Raw genomic sequence first — 16821 nt, forward strand, 5'->3', positions numbered from 1 at the left:
ATTTAAAATAGATCTTTCATTTCTTTCAACAATGTTTATAGTTTTCTGAGTGTAAGTTTTACACTTTTTTTGTTAAATTTATTCCTAAGTGTTTTATTTTTAGTGATGCTTTTGTAAATGGAATTATTTTCTTTCTTTTTAATATTTATTTATTTGGCTGTGCTGGGTCTTAGTTGTGGCATGCAGGATCTTTGTTGCCATGTGCGGAATCTTCATTGCAGCATGTGGGATCTTTTAGTTGTGGCATGTGGAATCTTTGGTTGTGGCATGCAGTATCTTTAGTTGCAGCATGCAAACTCTTAGTTGCGGCACGTGGGATCTAGTTCCCAGACCAATGATCGAACCCGGGCCCCCTGCATTGGGAGCATGTAGTCCTAGCCGCTGGACCAACAGGGAAGTCCCTATTTTCTTAATTTCATTTTGAGTTGTTCTTGGCAAGTGTATGGAAATATATTTAATTTTTATATATTGATCTTATATCCTGTAATCTTGAGGAACTTGTTTATTCTAATAGATTTTAGTGGATTCCTTAGGATTTTCTATTTGCAAGATAATGTCATCTACAAACAGAGATAGTTTTTCTTCTTTTTTTTTTCAATCTGGTTGCTTTTTATTTATTTTCTTGCCTAATTCCCCTAGCTAGAACTTCTAGTACAACATTGAATAGAAATGGTGAGAGCAGACATTTCATCTTGTTTCTGCTTTTATGAGGGAAGCATTCAGTCTTTCACCATTAAGTATGTTATCTGTGGTAGATGCCTTTTATCAGGTTGAGGAAGTTCCCTTCTTTTCCACACTTAAAAATTTTTTTTAAATTAATTAATTAATTAATTTTTGGCTGCATTGGGTCTTTGTTGCTGCGTGTAGGCTTTCTCTAGTTGTGGCAAGCGGGGGCTACTCTTCGTTGTGGTGCGTGGGCTTCTCATTACGGTGGCTTCTCTTGTTGCAGAGCACAGGCTCTAGGGCGCGCGGGCTTCCGTAGTTGGGGCACATGGGCTCACTAGTTGTGGCATGCAGGCTCTAGAGCACAGGCTCAGTAGTTGTGGTGCACAGGCTTAGTTGCTCCGCAGCATGTGGGATCTTCCTGGACCAGGGATTGAACCCATGTCCCCTGCATTGGCAGGTGGATTCTTAACCACTGTGCCACCAGGGAAGTTCCTCCATGCTTTTTAAAAGTGTTTTTTTAATCAGGAATCTGTTTAGGATTTTGTCAAATGCTTTTTCTGTGTCTGTTGAGACGATTGTGTGGTGTTTGCCCTTTCTTCTATTGATATGGTGTATTACATTAAATGATTTTTAGACATTAAACCAACCTTGCATTCCTGGGATAAATCCCACTTTGTCATGGTTTTTTTTTAATGTGTTGTTGATTCAGTTTGCTAGCATTTCATTGAAGATATTTTCATCTACATTCTTAAGAGATAATGGTATGTAGTTTTCTTGTGATCATCATTCTTTTTAATTTTCTTCACACAGTGGGTGTACAGTGGTATCTTATTGTGGATTTAATTTGTATTTTCCTAATATTTAGTGGTGTTGAGCATCATTTCATGTTTTTATTTGTCATTGGTATATCTTCTTTGATGAATTCAATGACTGTTCAGATATTTTGCCCAATTATTAGTTGGTTATTTTCTTATTATTGTGTTGTAAGAGTTCTTTATATATTCCAGATAAATACAAGCTCTTGTTCAATATGCTTTACAAATATTTTCTCCAGTTCTCTGGACTTGCCCTTTCCTTTTATAAATGGTATCTTTTGAAGAGCAAAGTTTAAAATTTTGATGAAGTCTAGTTTGTCTGTTTTCTACTATTGTGCTTTTTGTATCCTATTTAAGAAAATTTTAAGTTAATTTTTGTAAGTGGTAGGAAGTAAAGATCAAAGTTTAAAATTAAAAAAAAATGTGTGTCCCATATTTCATACAGCCCCATTTGTTGAAAAGATTATCTTTTCCCCATTGAACTGCCTTGACATCTTTGCTGATAATTAGTTGACCATGTAGTGTGGATCATTTTTTGGACTCTTCCTTGATCAGTCTTTATGCCAATACTTTACTTTCTTGAATACTGTAACTTTATAATAAGCCTTGAAATCAAATTGGATTGCATATTCTCCAACTTTGTTTTTCTTTTACAAAATTGATTTGGCTATTCTTTGCATTTCCATATACATTTTAACAATTGGCTTGTCAATTTCTATAAAAATGCTTCCTGTAGTAGATTTATAGGTTAATACATAGGGGTCTCCACATTTTTAACAATATTAAAGGTTCCAGTCCATGAAAATGGTTTATCTCTCTTTATTTAGGTCTTTGATTTCTTTCAGTAATGTTTTTTAGTTTTCAATGTGTAACTCTTACATATTTTATTAAAAATTTCCCCAGGTATTTCAAGTTTTTTATGTTATTAAAAATAGAACTTATTTTAATACCAGTTTCCAACTGTACATTGTATTTTGTGTTCTAGCTAGTCTCTCTTCCTAGTCTAGTGGCTTTTTTAAGATTCTGTAGGATTGTCTGCATAAACAATCATATCATCTATGTACAAGACAGTTTTATTTCTTCCTTTTCAATCTGTATGCCTTTTATTTATTTTTCTTGCCTTATGATTGCACTGGCTAGGGTCATCACAACAAATTGAAATAGAGGTTGTGAGATCATTTATCTTTTCCTTGTTTTTGATCATAGGGGAAAACATGCAGATTTCACTATTAAATATGTTAGCTGTAAGTTTTTCACAGATGTTCTTTATCAGGTTGAGAAAGTTACCTTCTATTCTTAGTTTGCTGAGAGTTTCTGTCCTGAGTATATGTTGAATTTTCTCACTTGCTTTTCCTGTACCTATGAGAGATCCTTATTTTGTTTGTTATTCTTAATTTAGTTGGTTAATATGGTGAATTATATTGATTTGATATTTGAATATTAACCCATCCTGTATTCCTGGGATAAATGCTTGGTTGTGATGTCTTATCTTTTACATGTTGTTGGATTTAATTTGTTAAAATTATGCTAAGGATTTTTGTGTATATGTTTGTGATGGTGTTGATTTGTTTTCTTTTTTGTTTTAACGTTTATGTACTTTTGATATCAGGATAATGCTGGCCTCATAGAATGGTTGAGAATTGTTCCCTTCTCTTTTTTTTTTTTTAATTTAGGAAGAGTTTGTTTATATAATTGGTATTTTTTTCCTTAAATGTTTGGTAGCGTTCACCAGTGCACATCTAGGTCTGTAGTTTTCTTTATGGGAAGGTTTTAAAGTTCAGTTTCTTTAGTAAGTATATTACTCTTCAGGTTATCTATTTTTCTTTTTTTTTTTGAGTGGGCTTTGATAGTTTGTGCCCTTTAAGGAATTTGTCCATTTCATCTAAATTGTTGAATTTATTGACAAAAACTTGTTCATATTATTCCCATAGTATCCCCTTAAGGTAGGATCTTTAGATATGGCCTTTCTCTTCTTCTGATATTGGTAAACTTTGTCTTCTCTATTTTTTCCATGATCAGTATAACAAAAGGTGTTTACCAGTCTTATTGATCTTGTCAGAGTACCAGCCCTTGTTTTCACTGATTTTTTTCTCTTTTCTATTTCATTCTACTAGGACCAGCCCTTGTTTTCATTGATTTTCTCTATTTTTTTCTCTTTTCTATTTCATTCTACTAATTTCTATCCATTCTACTTCATTCTGCTCATTTTCTGTTTATATCTGCTGTGATCCTTAATATTTCAGTTCTTACATTGGGTTTAATTTACTCTGTTTTGTAGTTTATTAAGCTGGAAGCTTAGGTCATTGATTTTAAATCTTTTCAAACATGGGCATTTAATGTTATAGATTTCTTTTAAAACACTGCTTAAGCAGCATACCACAAATTTTTTATGTCATGATTTCATTCTCATTTAGGTCAAATTATTTAGCAATTTCCATTGTGATTTCTTCTCTCACCCATACATTAGAAGTGTGTTGCTTAACTTCCTAACATTTGGGCAGTTTACAGATACCTTTTTGTTACTGATGTTTGTTTCTATTTTAATTATCTGTGGTCAGAGAATATACTTTGTATGATGTGAATGCTTTTTCATTTATTGAGATTTGTTTTTTGGCTCAAGATGTGGTGTGTTTTGGTAAATATTCTTGTGCACTTGAGAAGAATGTGTACTCTACTGTTGTTGGGTGGGGTGTTCTATAAATTCTAGGTCAAGTTGGTTGATAATATTGGTTGCCTTCTATATCCTTACTGGTTTTTCTGTCTACTTGATCTATCAGTTATTGAGAGGGAGGTATTGAGATCTGCTGCTAAATCTGTGGATTTGTCTATTTTTTTCAGTTTTATCAGTTTTTGCTTCGTGTAGTTTGAGGCTCTCGTATTAGTTGTATTAACATTTAAGATTGTTATGTCCTTGATAAATTGACCCCTTCATCATTGTGAGGTGATGTGAGGCGTATTATATCATGAAACTGAAAACACATTTGTGAAAGTTTTTATGGATCCCAGCCATGTACTCCCTTTGTCAGACCCTGCCTTTTGAAGGATTTTAGGCTACTTATAAGAATTTATCTCTTGTAGTGTTCTTTGATGTTATATCTATTTTGTCTGATATTAACATAGCCATTTCAGCTTTCTTTTGAGTAGAATTAGAATTGTTTATCTTTTTCCATCCTTTTACCTACTTCTGTCTTTATGTTTGAATTATGTTTTTTAGGCAGCATTCAGTTGGGTCTTGCTTTTTAACAATATAATAATCTTTGCCTTTTAATTGGGCTTTTTATATCCTTTCCACTTAATGTGGTTACTGATATAGCTGGGTTTAAATTAGTGGTTAGCTGAAACTGATGCCTACCGGCTTGTACCAGCTTGCAAGATCTGATTATGCATATCTCTTCTCATCTTTGCTTTCAGTGACATCATGCTAGTAGATTCAAATTGGCCATGGTGGGAGTATTTACAACACAAAAACAGACAAATGCTATCAGTAAGACCTCCCTCACCCCCCATGAGACTATTAAACATTTACTAGGACACCACTGATTTAAATCTACCATCTTTCTACTCATTTTCTTTTTGTTCAATATCTTTATTCCTTTTTTCCTCTTTGTCTTCTTTTCTGTTCATTGAAGATTTTTTATAATTTTATTTTGTCTGTTTTATGAGCATATTAACTATGCCTCAGATGTTTTGCTTTTAGTGGTTGCTTTAGGGTTTACATTCATCTTTAACTTATTCACAAACCACCTTTAAGTAATGTTACGACTGTTCACTATAGTATTACATGAACCTTACAAAGTATTTTTTTGTTTACCTCTTCCTAGAAGCACATTTTACTTCTATACATGTTATAAGCCCTATATCAGCTATTGATTTTGCTTTAAATAGTCAATTATTTTTAAAAGAATTCTTAAAGTAGAAAAAAGCCTTATATTTCTCCACATGTTTATAACTTCCAGTGATCTTTTTTTTTCTTTTTTTTTTTAAGTTTTTAATTTTATTTTTTTTCTGCTTTATAACAAATTTAATCAGTTATACATATACATATGTTCCCATATCCCCTCCCTTTTGCGTCTCCTTCCCACCCTCCCTATCCCACCCCTCCAGGCGGTCACAAAGCACCGAGCTGATCTCCCTGTGCTATGCGGCTGCTTCCCACTAGCTATCTACCTTATGTTTGGTAGTGTATATATGTCCATGCCGCTCTTTCACCTTGTCACAGCTTACCCTTCCCCCTCCCCATATCCTCAAGTCCATTCTCTAGTAGGTCTGTGTCTTTATTCCTGTCTTACCCCTATGTTCTTCATGACATTTTTTTTCTTAAATTCCATATATATGTGTCAGCATATAGTATTTGTCTTTCTCTTTCTGATTTACTTCACCCTGTATGACAGACTCTAGGTCCATCCACCTCATCCAGTGATCTTTATTCCTTTATTATTGATTCCAATTTTCCTCTAGGATTATATTCCTTTTGCCTGAAGATTCTCCTTTAACATTTCACATAGTGCTGGTTTGCTGGTGATGAATTTTCTCAGTTTTGTATGTTCTAATAATTCTTTATTTACCTTATTTTTTTTTCTTTTACCTTTTTTTTTAAAAGATGTATTTGCTGAGTACAGAATTCTAGTTTAGCTTCACTATTTTTTTTGGCTTTCATTGTTTTCGATTTAAAGTCTGCTGTCATTCTTATTTTTTTTTGCTGCTCTATACTTAATGTGTATTTTTCTTTGGTTACTTTTAAGATTTTTCTTTATCACTTTTTTTTTTTTTTGGGGGTTCGCGGGCCTCTCACTGTTGTGGCCTCTCCCGTTGAGGAGCACAGGCTCTGGATGCGCAGGCTCAGCGGCCATGGCTCACGGGCCCAGCTGCTCTGCGGCATGTGGGATCTTCCCAGACTGGGGCACGAACCCATGTCCCCTGCATTGGCAGGCAGACTCTCAACCACTGCGCCACCAGGGGAGCCCTATCACTGGTTTTGAACAATTTTATTATGACGTACCTTGGTGTAGTTTTATCGTGTTTCTTGTGCTTGGGGTTTGTTGAGGTTCTTGGATATATGAGTTATAGTTTTCATCAGATTTGAAAATTTTTCATCCATTATGCCTTAAAATATTTTTTTCTGACTTTTGTCTCTCTCCATTTTCTCTGTTTCTGGGACTCCAATTACATATCTACTAAACTTCTTGGTTGTTGTACCATAATTCACTGATTTTGTTCATTTTTTTCTAGCTTTTAATTTGCTACTTCTCCAAGTTTACCAATCTATGCTGCATTGTCTAATCTGCTGTTAATTCCACTGAATTTACTTTTCATTTCAGACAATGTATATTTTATCTCTAAAAGTTTCATGTGGGTCATTTTTTTATATCTTCTCTATTTTTCTTTGTCATGTTCATGCTTTCTTCTACCTTCTTGAACAGATGGAGTATATTATAGTAACTGTTTTAATGTTCCCATCTAATTCTATCAGCTATATCATTTCTATTGATTGATGAATCCACTCTTTACAAGTTGTACTTTTCTGTTTCATTGCATGCCTTATAACTTGTGATTGAATGCTAGACATTTTAAATTTTACTTTGTTGGGTGTTGAATTTTTATGTTCTGTTAACTACTTAGGGGTTTGTTCTGGGGTAGGTGTTTTTTAGAAGTGGTTTGATAATTTTGAGATTTGCTTTTAAGCTTCGTTAGGTAGAATCAGAACAGCCTTTATTATTCTAAGACTAAACTGACGCTGTTACTCAAGCAGTAACCTCAGGATTCCATTGATGCCCCCATATGTTAGGAGATTTTTTCCATTGTGGTTTTGGGAATAAGAACTGTTCCTGCCCCTGTGGGAACATTGGGAATTATTCTGCCTGCTCCTTTCCAGTGATTCTTTCCTTGGTCTCAGTAGTTTCCTCATATTCATGTGTTGATTAGACTCATTGAAAACTCAAGAGGAACTCTCTTCAGATCTTCAGCTCTCTCTCTCTCTCTCTCTCTCTCTCTCTCTCTCTCTCTCTCTTCTCTCCATTACTCTTCTCTGTGAGTTATTTCAGAGATTGCTATACTAAGCTTTATGTTGTCCGTTGTCTGAAACCAGTTGCTTTGTATATTTTGTCCAGGTTTTTAGTTGCTTAAGACAGAAGGGTAAATCTGGTTTCTATAGTGCATCATGACTAGAAGCAGAAGTTGTATACCATTGTTTTCATTCACATTCCTCTTTAACTTAGGTACGAACATTTTCTGTATTTTTAAATGTTTTTTTTAGATTTCTTATGACAGAAAAAAATTTACATCTATGGAAATCCAAACACATAATTATATATACTTATTTTTAAGATTTCTGTGTTCACAGATTCCACAGATCCCATTTATCAGCTCATTTTGTCTTACTCCTTTGGATTGTCAAGTTGCTTATCATATCTAACTAAGTAATTTTCCTCTTGTAAGCCTATTTTTTCTTAATCTTAGTTTTTTCATAGCATTCCCTTTAGAACCCCTTTGTGCACCAAAAAAATCTTGATTTATTTCATTCAACAATTATTTATGGAATGTTTACTATGTAACAGGCCATATGCTAGGCATTGGATTCACATACAGAAGTATGTGAAGCAGAGTTCCTGCCCTCAGGGTGTTCATAGTCTAGTAGGTAAACTGGTAAGAAACAGTTAGCTTTCCCTTTGTAGAATGTTTGCAGTAGGAACTGTGTTTCTCTATTCTAGAACCATGGAAACAGAGGTGATTGCACTCTGAGTATCACTTTATGCTAACCCTAATTCACTCTTTTTCTCAACTACCCAAGCCTGCTCCTGCCTTAGGGTCTTTATTCTCGCTGTTCCTTCTGCCTTGAATGCTCCTCTCCCAAAGGTGTCCAAATGACTTGTTCCTACTCCTTCACATCCCTGCTCAAATGTCGTTTTGTCAATGTGACCTCCCTTGACTATTTTCTATAAAGTAGCACTTCCCACTTTCAATCTTTATCCCTTTACTTGAATTTATTCATTATAGCATTACTATTTACATTTTAATTAATTTTCATCCCCATTACTTTCTGTCCCCTCCTCCCTCAAATGTAAATGCCAGATGAGCAGGGACTTTATCTGTTTTGTTCACTGTTTTATCCCCAGCACCTTGAGTAGTTATTTGCACATACGGATTCTATATACATGTTTCTTGAAAGAATTAATACCTCTTTGGTCACTTGATTATTTTTCCTTCCCATGTTTCCCTGCAAAGCATTTTCTGACTGATTTTATTCACATTGTCCATTTTTGGCTTACTCTACACTTCAAATAAGCAAATGTCTTAGTAACACTGTAATAGTTAAAAGAGACACCTATCATGTCAAGTACTTATTAAATTTTGTTTTTTCCCCTCTCTTAGTTTGCAAATAGGACCAATCCAATTGATAAACATCTCGAAGTCCTGATCAACAAGTATGGATTGTCAGCCCACCCAGTTGCTTCTCAGATGTTTGGGTTTGCTGGAAAAGAGCACATGGAAAAATATGGTATGTTAAAAAACTTTAAGTCTTATGGGTAGTTATATATATGTGTGAGAAACAATAGGTATTTATTAAGAAACTGTGGGGGATGCCAAGATGTATAAAATATGAAATGGTTTTTCAATTAAGTTGAAGAAATAGTCTGTATAGAATTCAGTTTTCTAAAAGTATTTATACATAGGACATCATATGAGAAGTACCTAGAATGCTCTGAAACAAGACATTGAAATAGGAAAAATAACATAAATCTTGTCTCCTTTAATCATAGACTATAAATTGAGGCTCATTAGTTCCGAATATGGTAATGAGACTTAAAGCTAGCTCTTGGTAGTAGATTTATGTAGCCAAATTTTATTCTCAGTACTTGAACCCATCAGGAGTCCATCATCATCCGTCAACCCATAGTGTTTTATGAGATTTAAAATTTCACAGTTGATTTTTATTTTGTAGGTTAACATCCTAGCTTTTTGACTGATGATCAGTGATTGGCCTGCCTTAGCCAGTTAGATAAAGCATGGGATAGTGCAGATAGAGTTTTTGATTTTGTTTTTGTTTTTATTGTATGACCCTGAACCAGTGCCTTGTTGTGTATTGTGAGATAAGAAAGAAAATAGTTGTGCTTGAAAGTTCAGCATTCCTATTCTTTGCAGGAAATATATCCCAGGTTTGATAGTCAAGATCAAGTAATCCGAAAGGAAAGAAATCTTCAAGGAAGAATGGTAGGATGGTATAAAGGAGCACTGCCAGTTTGGGGCCATGGAAATTTTCTTTCTTGTAACTATTTCTTACCATTTTAAACTCAGTCCATTCCAATCTGGCTTCCCTCATTTCTCAAGGCTACCACTGATCACTACGTTGCCATATCAAGTAAATGCTTTTCAATCCTATTTTAATAGACCTCAGCACCATTAGTCCCTTTTGATCACTTCTTTCTTAAAACATTCTCTTCTCTTGGCCTCTGTGACATCTCGTTCTTCTGGTTTTCCTTACCTCTTTGGCTATTCCTTGTCCATTTCCTTTTTAATTTTTTTAAATGATTTTTTAAAATTTTATTTATTTATTTATATTTTTAATTTTTGGCTGTGTTGGGTCTTCATTGCTTCACATGGGCTTTCTCTAGTTGCGGCGAGTGGGGGCTAATCTTTGTTGTGGTGCAGGGGCTTCTCATTATGGTGGCTTCTTTTGTTGAGCATGGGCTCTAGGTGCATGGGCTTCAGTAGTTGTGGCTCGTGGGCTCCAGAGCGCAGGCTCAGTAGCCGTGGCGCATGGGCTTATTTGCTCCGCGGCATGTGGGATCTTCCGAGACCAGGGCTGGAACCTGTGTCTCCTGCATTGGCAGGTGGATTCTTTTTTTTTTTTTTTGCAGTACATGGGCCTCTCACTGTTGTGGCCTCTCCTGTTGCGGAGCACAGGCTCCGGGTCAGGTGGATTCTTAACCACTGCGTCATCAGGGAAGTCCCTCCATTTCCTTTTGAATTAAATAATTCATTTAAAATATTGAGCTATTATTATATTGCAGGCACTATTCTAGGCACTGGAATATAGCAGTATATCAGTTAGCTATTGCTGTTTAATAAACCACTCCAAAAGTCAGCAATTTTAAACAATGATTATTTATTATTATAGCTTACAAATTTGTAGATTGACTGGGAATCAGCTGATCTAAGTCATGCTCAGGTCTTTTTGTCTGGGTTGATCATATGACTGTAGGTTGGTTGGAGGCTCTGTTTTAGTACTGTTTGGCTGGGTCATATGTCCCTCATTTTCCTCTTGGGACTGGAGGGCCAGCTCTGGCATGTCCTTTTCATGGTCACAGCAGAAGCACAAGAGAGTAATCTGCAACATGCAAGGCCTTTTGAGACTTGACCAAAGCAAGTCACATGGCAAACTTGGAATCAAGGGATAGGGTAATATACTCTACTTCTTTTGTGGTAGGAAACTTCAAAGTCAGACCATAAAGGATATTCAGGAGGGAAAAAGAATTAGGGACATCAGTGCATTCATTCACAAGCAACGAATAAGCAAATGAAATGTGAGGTTTTTGCTTAAATTTCTAGTTGGGGAGAGACAGTAGCGTATGAAAAAAACTACGATAATTTCAAACAATTATTAGTCCTGTGAAGAAAATAAAACAAGGTAAGGCACTTGTGGGGAGAGGGAGGCAAACTTAGGATAGTCAGTGATGGACTCTATACTTGTATATCCAGTTGGCATCTTTGCATCTCTGCTTGTGTATGTAACAGATGTCTCAAATTTCACATGTTCAGGTGCAAACTCTTCATTCTGTTCCCCCATATCTTAAATTTGTTCCTCCTCTACTTTTCCTCATTTCAGTAAGTGGCATTTCCATCCATTCAGATGTTCAAAGCAAAAACATGAGTCATCTTGGACACTTCTCCCCGCTCTTCCCCTACTCCAGTCCCTCACTATGTCCTATCAGTTCTACCTTCAAACTCCAAATTATGTTTTTTTTTCCCCCAGTTTCTTTTACTATCACAGCTCTTATCCCAGACCATAATTTTTCAAACTTTGATCTGTGACCTGCTAGGAAATTAAAGAATCAAAGTAGTGATTGAACCCAGCATTTTAAAAAAATATGACATTTGTTGTTGTTGTGTATTATAACTCAAGTCAGAGAAATGCACACAACATAAATATACGGCTTCATGAATTCTCACAAAGCTCATAACTGTGACCTAAATTACCTCCCAGGTCAAAAATAGAATGCTAACACTCTTAAGAACTTTGTGGGTCTCCTGTGAATCTTGTTTGGTCACGCCATTAGTCAACAAGCTACACCTGCAAATCTCTTTGGGCTAAGTGTCTTTCTACCTTGGGTCCTTTCTGAGATGGCTGAGGAGCAACATTCTTAAGCTTCCTTGCAGCCCTTTGATTGAGAGGATTTGTGAGGCACAGGTTTTTTCTCTTTAGAGGGCTTTTTTCTCTCTGAACAATATTCTGAGGCATCACCTTTGATCTTTCTGAGGTCTTAACAAAAGATTTGTCACAACATGGGCTTCATTTTTGGACCATGTTTTCCTGGCAATGCCCTGGATTTGATCTTTGCTCAAAGACTATTTCTTTTTTTTTTTTTAACATCTTTATTGGAGTATAATTGCTTTACAATGTTGTGTTAGTTTCTGCTTTATAACAAAGTGAATCAGCTATACATATACATATATCCCCATATCCTCTCCCTCTTGTGTCTCCCCCCCACCCTCCCTGTCCCACCCCTCTAGGTGGTCACAAAGCACTGAGCTGATCTCCCTGTGCTATGCAGCTGCTTCCCACTAACTATCTGTTTTACATTTGGTAGGGTATATAAGTCCATGCCACTCTCTCACTTTGTCCCAGCTTACCCTTCCCCCTCCCCGTATCCTCAAGTCCATTCTCTAGTAAGTCTGCATCTTCATTCCCGTCAAAGACTATTTCTTAATTTTAGCATCTTTTACCACTTTGAAAGGCTGAGAATTTTCAAAACTATCAAGTCCTGAATCCTTTTTGTTTAATAGTCCTTTCTGCAATATAGCATTATAGAATTTTACTGTAAGCAGCCAGAAGAAACCATGTGGCAGTTTCAATATTTTGCTTATTAACTAGTTTCTACATAACTGCAAGTAATGGTATTACTGTAATCTCTGCTTCTATTTTAACAGGGCTCTCCTTTCCTCCAGTTTTCAGTAAGATTTTGTCCTTTTGCAAACTCTCACCTGCAGCATCCTCAAAGGACTTTGAGGCTACTACTAATGGTTTCTTCAACGCACTTTATGCTTTTGCTAGCAATTGTTCCAAACTTTGGAACTAGAATGGTTCCAAAGCCATTCACATATCTTACATTTTTGTTCAGTGTAACTCCATTTCCACTATATTAGTTTGCTTGGGCTGACATAGCAAATACCATAGACTGGGTGTCTCAAAGAACAGAAATTTATTTCTCATAGTTCTAGAGGCTGGGAAGTCTAAAATCAAGATGCACGATAGGTTTTATACTGATACTGGTTTTATACTGATGCACGATAGGTTTTATAGGTTTTTTCTTGGGTTATAGGTGACTGCCATCTCACTGTGTATTCACATGACCTCTTCTTTTATGTGGGTGCAGAGAGAGAGGGAGAGAGAAACATCTTTGTCTTCCACTTTTTGTAAGGATTCTTATAAGGACACTAATCCTATCAGGAGGCACTCATCCTCATGACCTCATCTACCATAATTACCTCCCAAAAGACCCATCTCCAAAAACCCTCACACTGAGTGTTAGGACTTCAATAAATGAATTTTTTTTTAAATAAACTTATTTATCTTTGGTTGCGTTGGGTCTTCATTGCTGAGCGTGGGCTTTCTCTAGTTGCAGTGAGCAGGGGCTACTCTTCGTTGCAGTGCACAGACTTCTCATTGCTGTGGCTTCTCTTGTTATGGCGCACGGGCTTTAGGCACACGGGCTTTAGTAGTTGTGGCTCATGGGCTCTAGAGCGCAGGCTCAGTAGTTGTGGTGCACGGGCTTAATTGCTCTGCGGCACGTGGGATCTTCCTGGACCAGGGCTCGAACCCGTGTCCCCTGCATTGGTAGGCGGATTCTTAACCACTGCACCACCAGTGAAGTCCAACAAATGAATTTTGAGGGGACACAATTCAGTCCATGGCATTCAGGTACCAAAATATGTATCAGTATTTTCTATTACTTTGTTACGGTGAGACTCTTTTTAAAAATCATTTCTTGTTTTAATTCCTGTTGTCTAGTCTTCCTATGTGTAAGCTCACTGGCCTTTCAGTGTGTTCGGTAAGCCAAACTTATTCCCTGCGCCCCAGTCTCATATTTTCTTTGGCTACAGTGCTCTTTATTCTTTCAAGGTCAACTCTTTTCATTCTTTAGGTCTTAAAAAATCTTATCTCATATCTCCAACACTTTACAAAAGTATTTCTGCTTGGATGTCTAATAGGCCTTTCAAACTTAACAGGTCTAAAACTGAAGTCCTAATTCTTTCCTTGAACTTCCACCTTCCCCATCTGTTCCTCCTGAAGTTTTTCCTATCCAGTAAATGATAACTCCATCTCTTTAGGACCTTTGGCCAAAAAGCTTAGAGCCATTCCTGATTTTTCTTATACTCAGCATTCAATATATCAGCAAACCTTTTTACTCATTTCTTAAAATATCCGGAAATATGAGAAGGAGAAGTGTTTCTCCACATTTTCCCCACTTCTACTATAGTGCAAGCTATCATAATTTCTCACCTGGAGTATAGGAATCTCCTAAGTGGTTTTACTGCTTCTGCTTGTGTACCTGTTCAGTCAATTCTTCACTTTATGTCCAGAGCAACGCTTTTAAAATATAAGCTAGATCGGGCTTCCCTGGTGGCACAGTGGTTGAGAGTCCGCCTGCCGATGCAGGGGACGCGGGTTCGTGCCCCAGTCCGGGAAGATCCCACATGCCGCGGAGCGGCTGGGCCTGTGAGCCATGGCCGCTGGGCCTGTGCGTCCGGAGCCTGTGCTCCGCGGCGGGAGAGGCCACAACAGTAAGACTCCCACGTACAGAAAAAAAAAACAAACAAAAAAAAAGAAAAAAAAATAAGCTAGATCATTTCACTCCTCTGCTAAGAACTCTATTGTGTTCTTACCACACTCAGATTGAAACCTACAGTTCTTATTATAGCCTACAAGCTTCTATATGATCTGACCCTCCACCCTCATTAGCTCTCTGACCTCATCTTTTACCATTTTTTCTTTTACCACTCTGCTCCAGCCACACTATCCTTTTGGTTCCTCAAACACAGTAAGCACATTCCTACCTCAAGCAGGGCCTAAGCCTTGCTATTTCAACTTCTGGAATACTTTACCCTAAGATATCATCAGTGCTAGCTTTCCTACTTCCATCAGGTCTTTGCTTAAATGTCATCTTCTGCTATCTTTCATCACCCTCCTTCCCAGAACTCCCTATCCTCTGTCTCTTACTTTATCATTTTTTAAAAAAATTTTTGGCTGCGTTGGGTCTCCGTTGCCGCACGTGGGCTTTCTCTAGTTGCGGTGAGCGGGAGCTACTGTTTGTTGTGGTATGTGGGCTTCTCATTGCGGTGGCTTCTCTTGTTGTGGTGCACGGGCTCTAGGCACTTGGGCTTCAGTAGTTGTGGCTCATGGGCTCTAGAGTGCAGGCTCAGTAGTTGTGGTGCACGGGCTTAGTTGCTCCATGGCATGTGGGATCTTCCTGGACCAGGGCTCGAACCCGTGTCCCCTGCATTAGCAGGTGGATTCTTAGCCATTGTGCCACCAAGGAAGCTCTTACTTTATCATTTTATAGAGCACTTAATGAAAATATGGCATATATATTTTTTCTTATTTATTGACTGTCTCTTCCAACCAGAATCTAAGTCTACAAGGGCCTGATTTTTGTTTGTTTTATTCCCTGCTCTTTGACTGTTACCTAGTAGAGTGCCTGGCACAAAGCAGGTATTCTGTAATTAATTAATCTTCAAAGAAAGACCCTCCTTGATCATTCAATTGAAGTGAATCCCTCCTGTTATTCTTTTTCATAGATAGTTTCCTATTGCTTTCCTTCATAGCACTTAGCACTATTTATATTCATGCATTTATTGTGTGTGGTTTTACTTGTTTAATTTTTGTCTTCCTTATTTGTCTTATGAACTCCATGAAAGCAGGGACCATGTCTGTTTTGCTTACCTTCAATATATCCAGCCTAGCGCAGTGGTTGGCATGTAATCTGGCCAGAAGAAAGTTTTTTCCCCCTTCTCTTCTACAATCCCTAGCATATTTAAATACTCAATAAATATTTGTTGAATGAATGAATGAATTTCCATACCCATATTATCTCATTCAATTCTCACAACAGTCCATTATGGGAGGTGTTATATTAATAGTTACTAATATTACTTTTAAGTACAATTCTGGCTTCAAGATCTCATATATATATTTATTTATACATATATATATTTATTTATATTTATTTATTTATTTAATTGTGTTGAGAAAGTACTCAGCAATTTTTATTTTCTTGAGTTTCTTTTTATTTCAGGAATGGGTATTGAATTTTGTCAAATGCTTTTCCAGCATCTGTGGATTTCATTATGTCCTCCACTTAGATCTAGTAATAGAATATTTTATTAATGGATTCCTGATATTGGTTCAACATTTCATGTCTGGAATGAATGCCACTTGGTTATGATGTATTGATTTTTTTTTAATGTGGAGTTAGACTCTGTCACTATTTTATTTGGTGCTTTCAGATCAACACTCATAAGTGATATTGGTTTTTAATTTTCTTTTTTTTAATGTCTTTATCAAGTTTAGGTGTTAATTTTATACTTTATAAAACGAAGTAGGAAGTGTTTCTTCGTTTTTGATGCTTTGGAACGATTTATGGAGCATTGGGACTACTTGATCTTTGTAGGTTTGATATAATACCCTGTGAAATCATCTGGGCCTGTTTTTTTGGTGTGTATGGTTTGTTTGTTTGTTTTGGTAGTTGCTTGGTAATTATCTATTTCTTTATGTTTAAACATTCCATCTCCAGTGGGGTCAATTTTGGTAGTCTGTATTTCTCTGGGAAATTATTCGTTTCATTTAGAGTTTCAAATCTATTTGTATGGAAGTCTGAAAAGTAGTCTTTTACATAAAATTTCTATTTCAATGGTATTTCTCTTGTTATTTATTATTTTTGTATATATATGCTTTCTGCTTTTTTTCCTATTAAATTAGGGTAGCAGTTTGTCTCTTTTGTTAAATTTTTCAGAACTATATGATTTTGACTGATTAATTATGTCTATTCTTTCTAATTCTTTATTCCATTATTTTCTGCCTTTATCTTCCTTGTGCTTTTTTTTTTTGCGGTACGCGGGCCACTCA

The 16821-nt window shown here is 36.3% G+C and overlaps 1 protein-coding gene across 3 annotated transcripts in view; it reads left to right on the top strand.

Moving 5' to 3' along the window:
- The window catches only part of SCP2 (sterol carrier protein 2), a 156313-nt gene that overhangs the window by 27142 nt on the left and 112350 nt on the right, over positions 1-16821 (top strand). For all 3 annotated transcript variants that reach the window (XM_060089817.1, XM_060089819.1, XM_060089818.1), the window contains exon 6: positions 8850-8976. In XM_060089817.1, the coding sequence (XP_059945800.1) occupies positions 8850-8976 (127 nt within the window). The remainder of the gene's footprint in view (positions 1-8849; positions 8977-16821) is intronic.

The sequence above is a fragment of the Mesoplodon densirostris genome, chromosome 2 (assembly GCF_025265405.1).
Source record: "Mesoplodon densirostris isolate mMesDen1 chromosome 2, mMesDen1 primary haplotype, whole genome shotgun sequence".
NCBI lineage: Eukaryota > Metazoa > Chordata > Mammalia > Artiodactyla > Ziphiidae > Mesoplodon > Mesoplodon densirostris.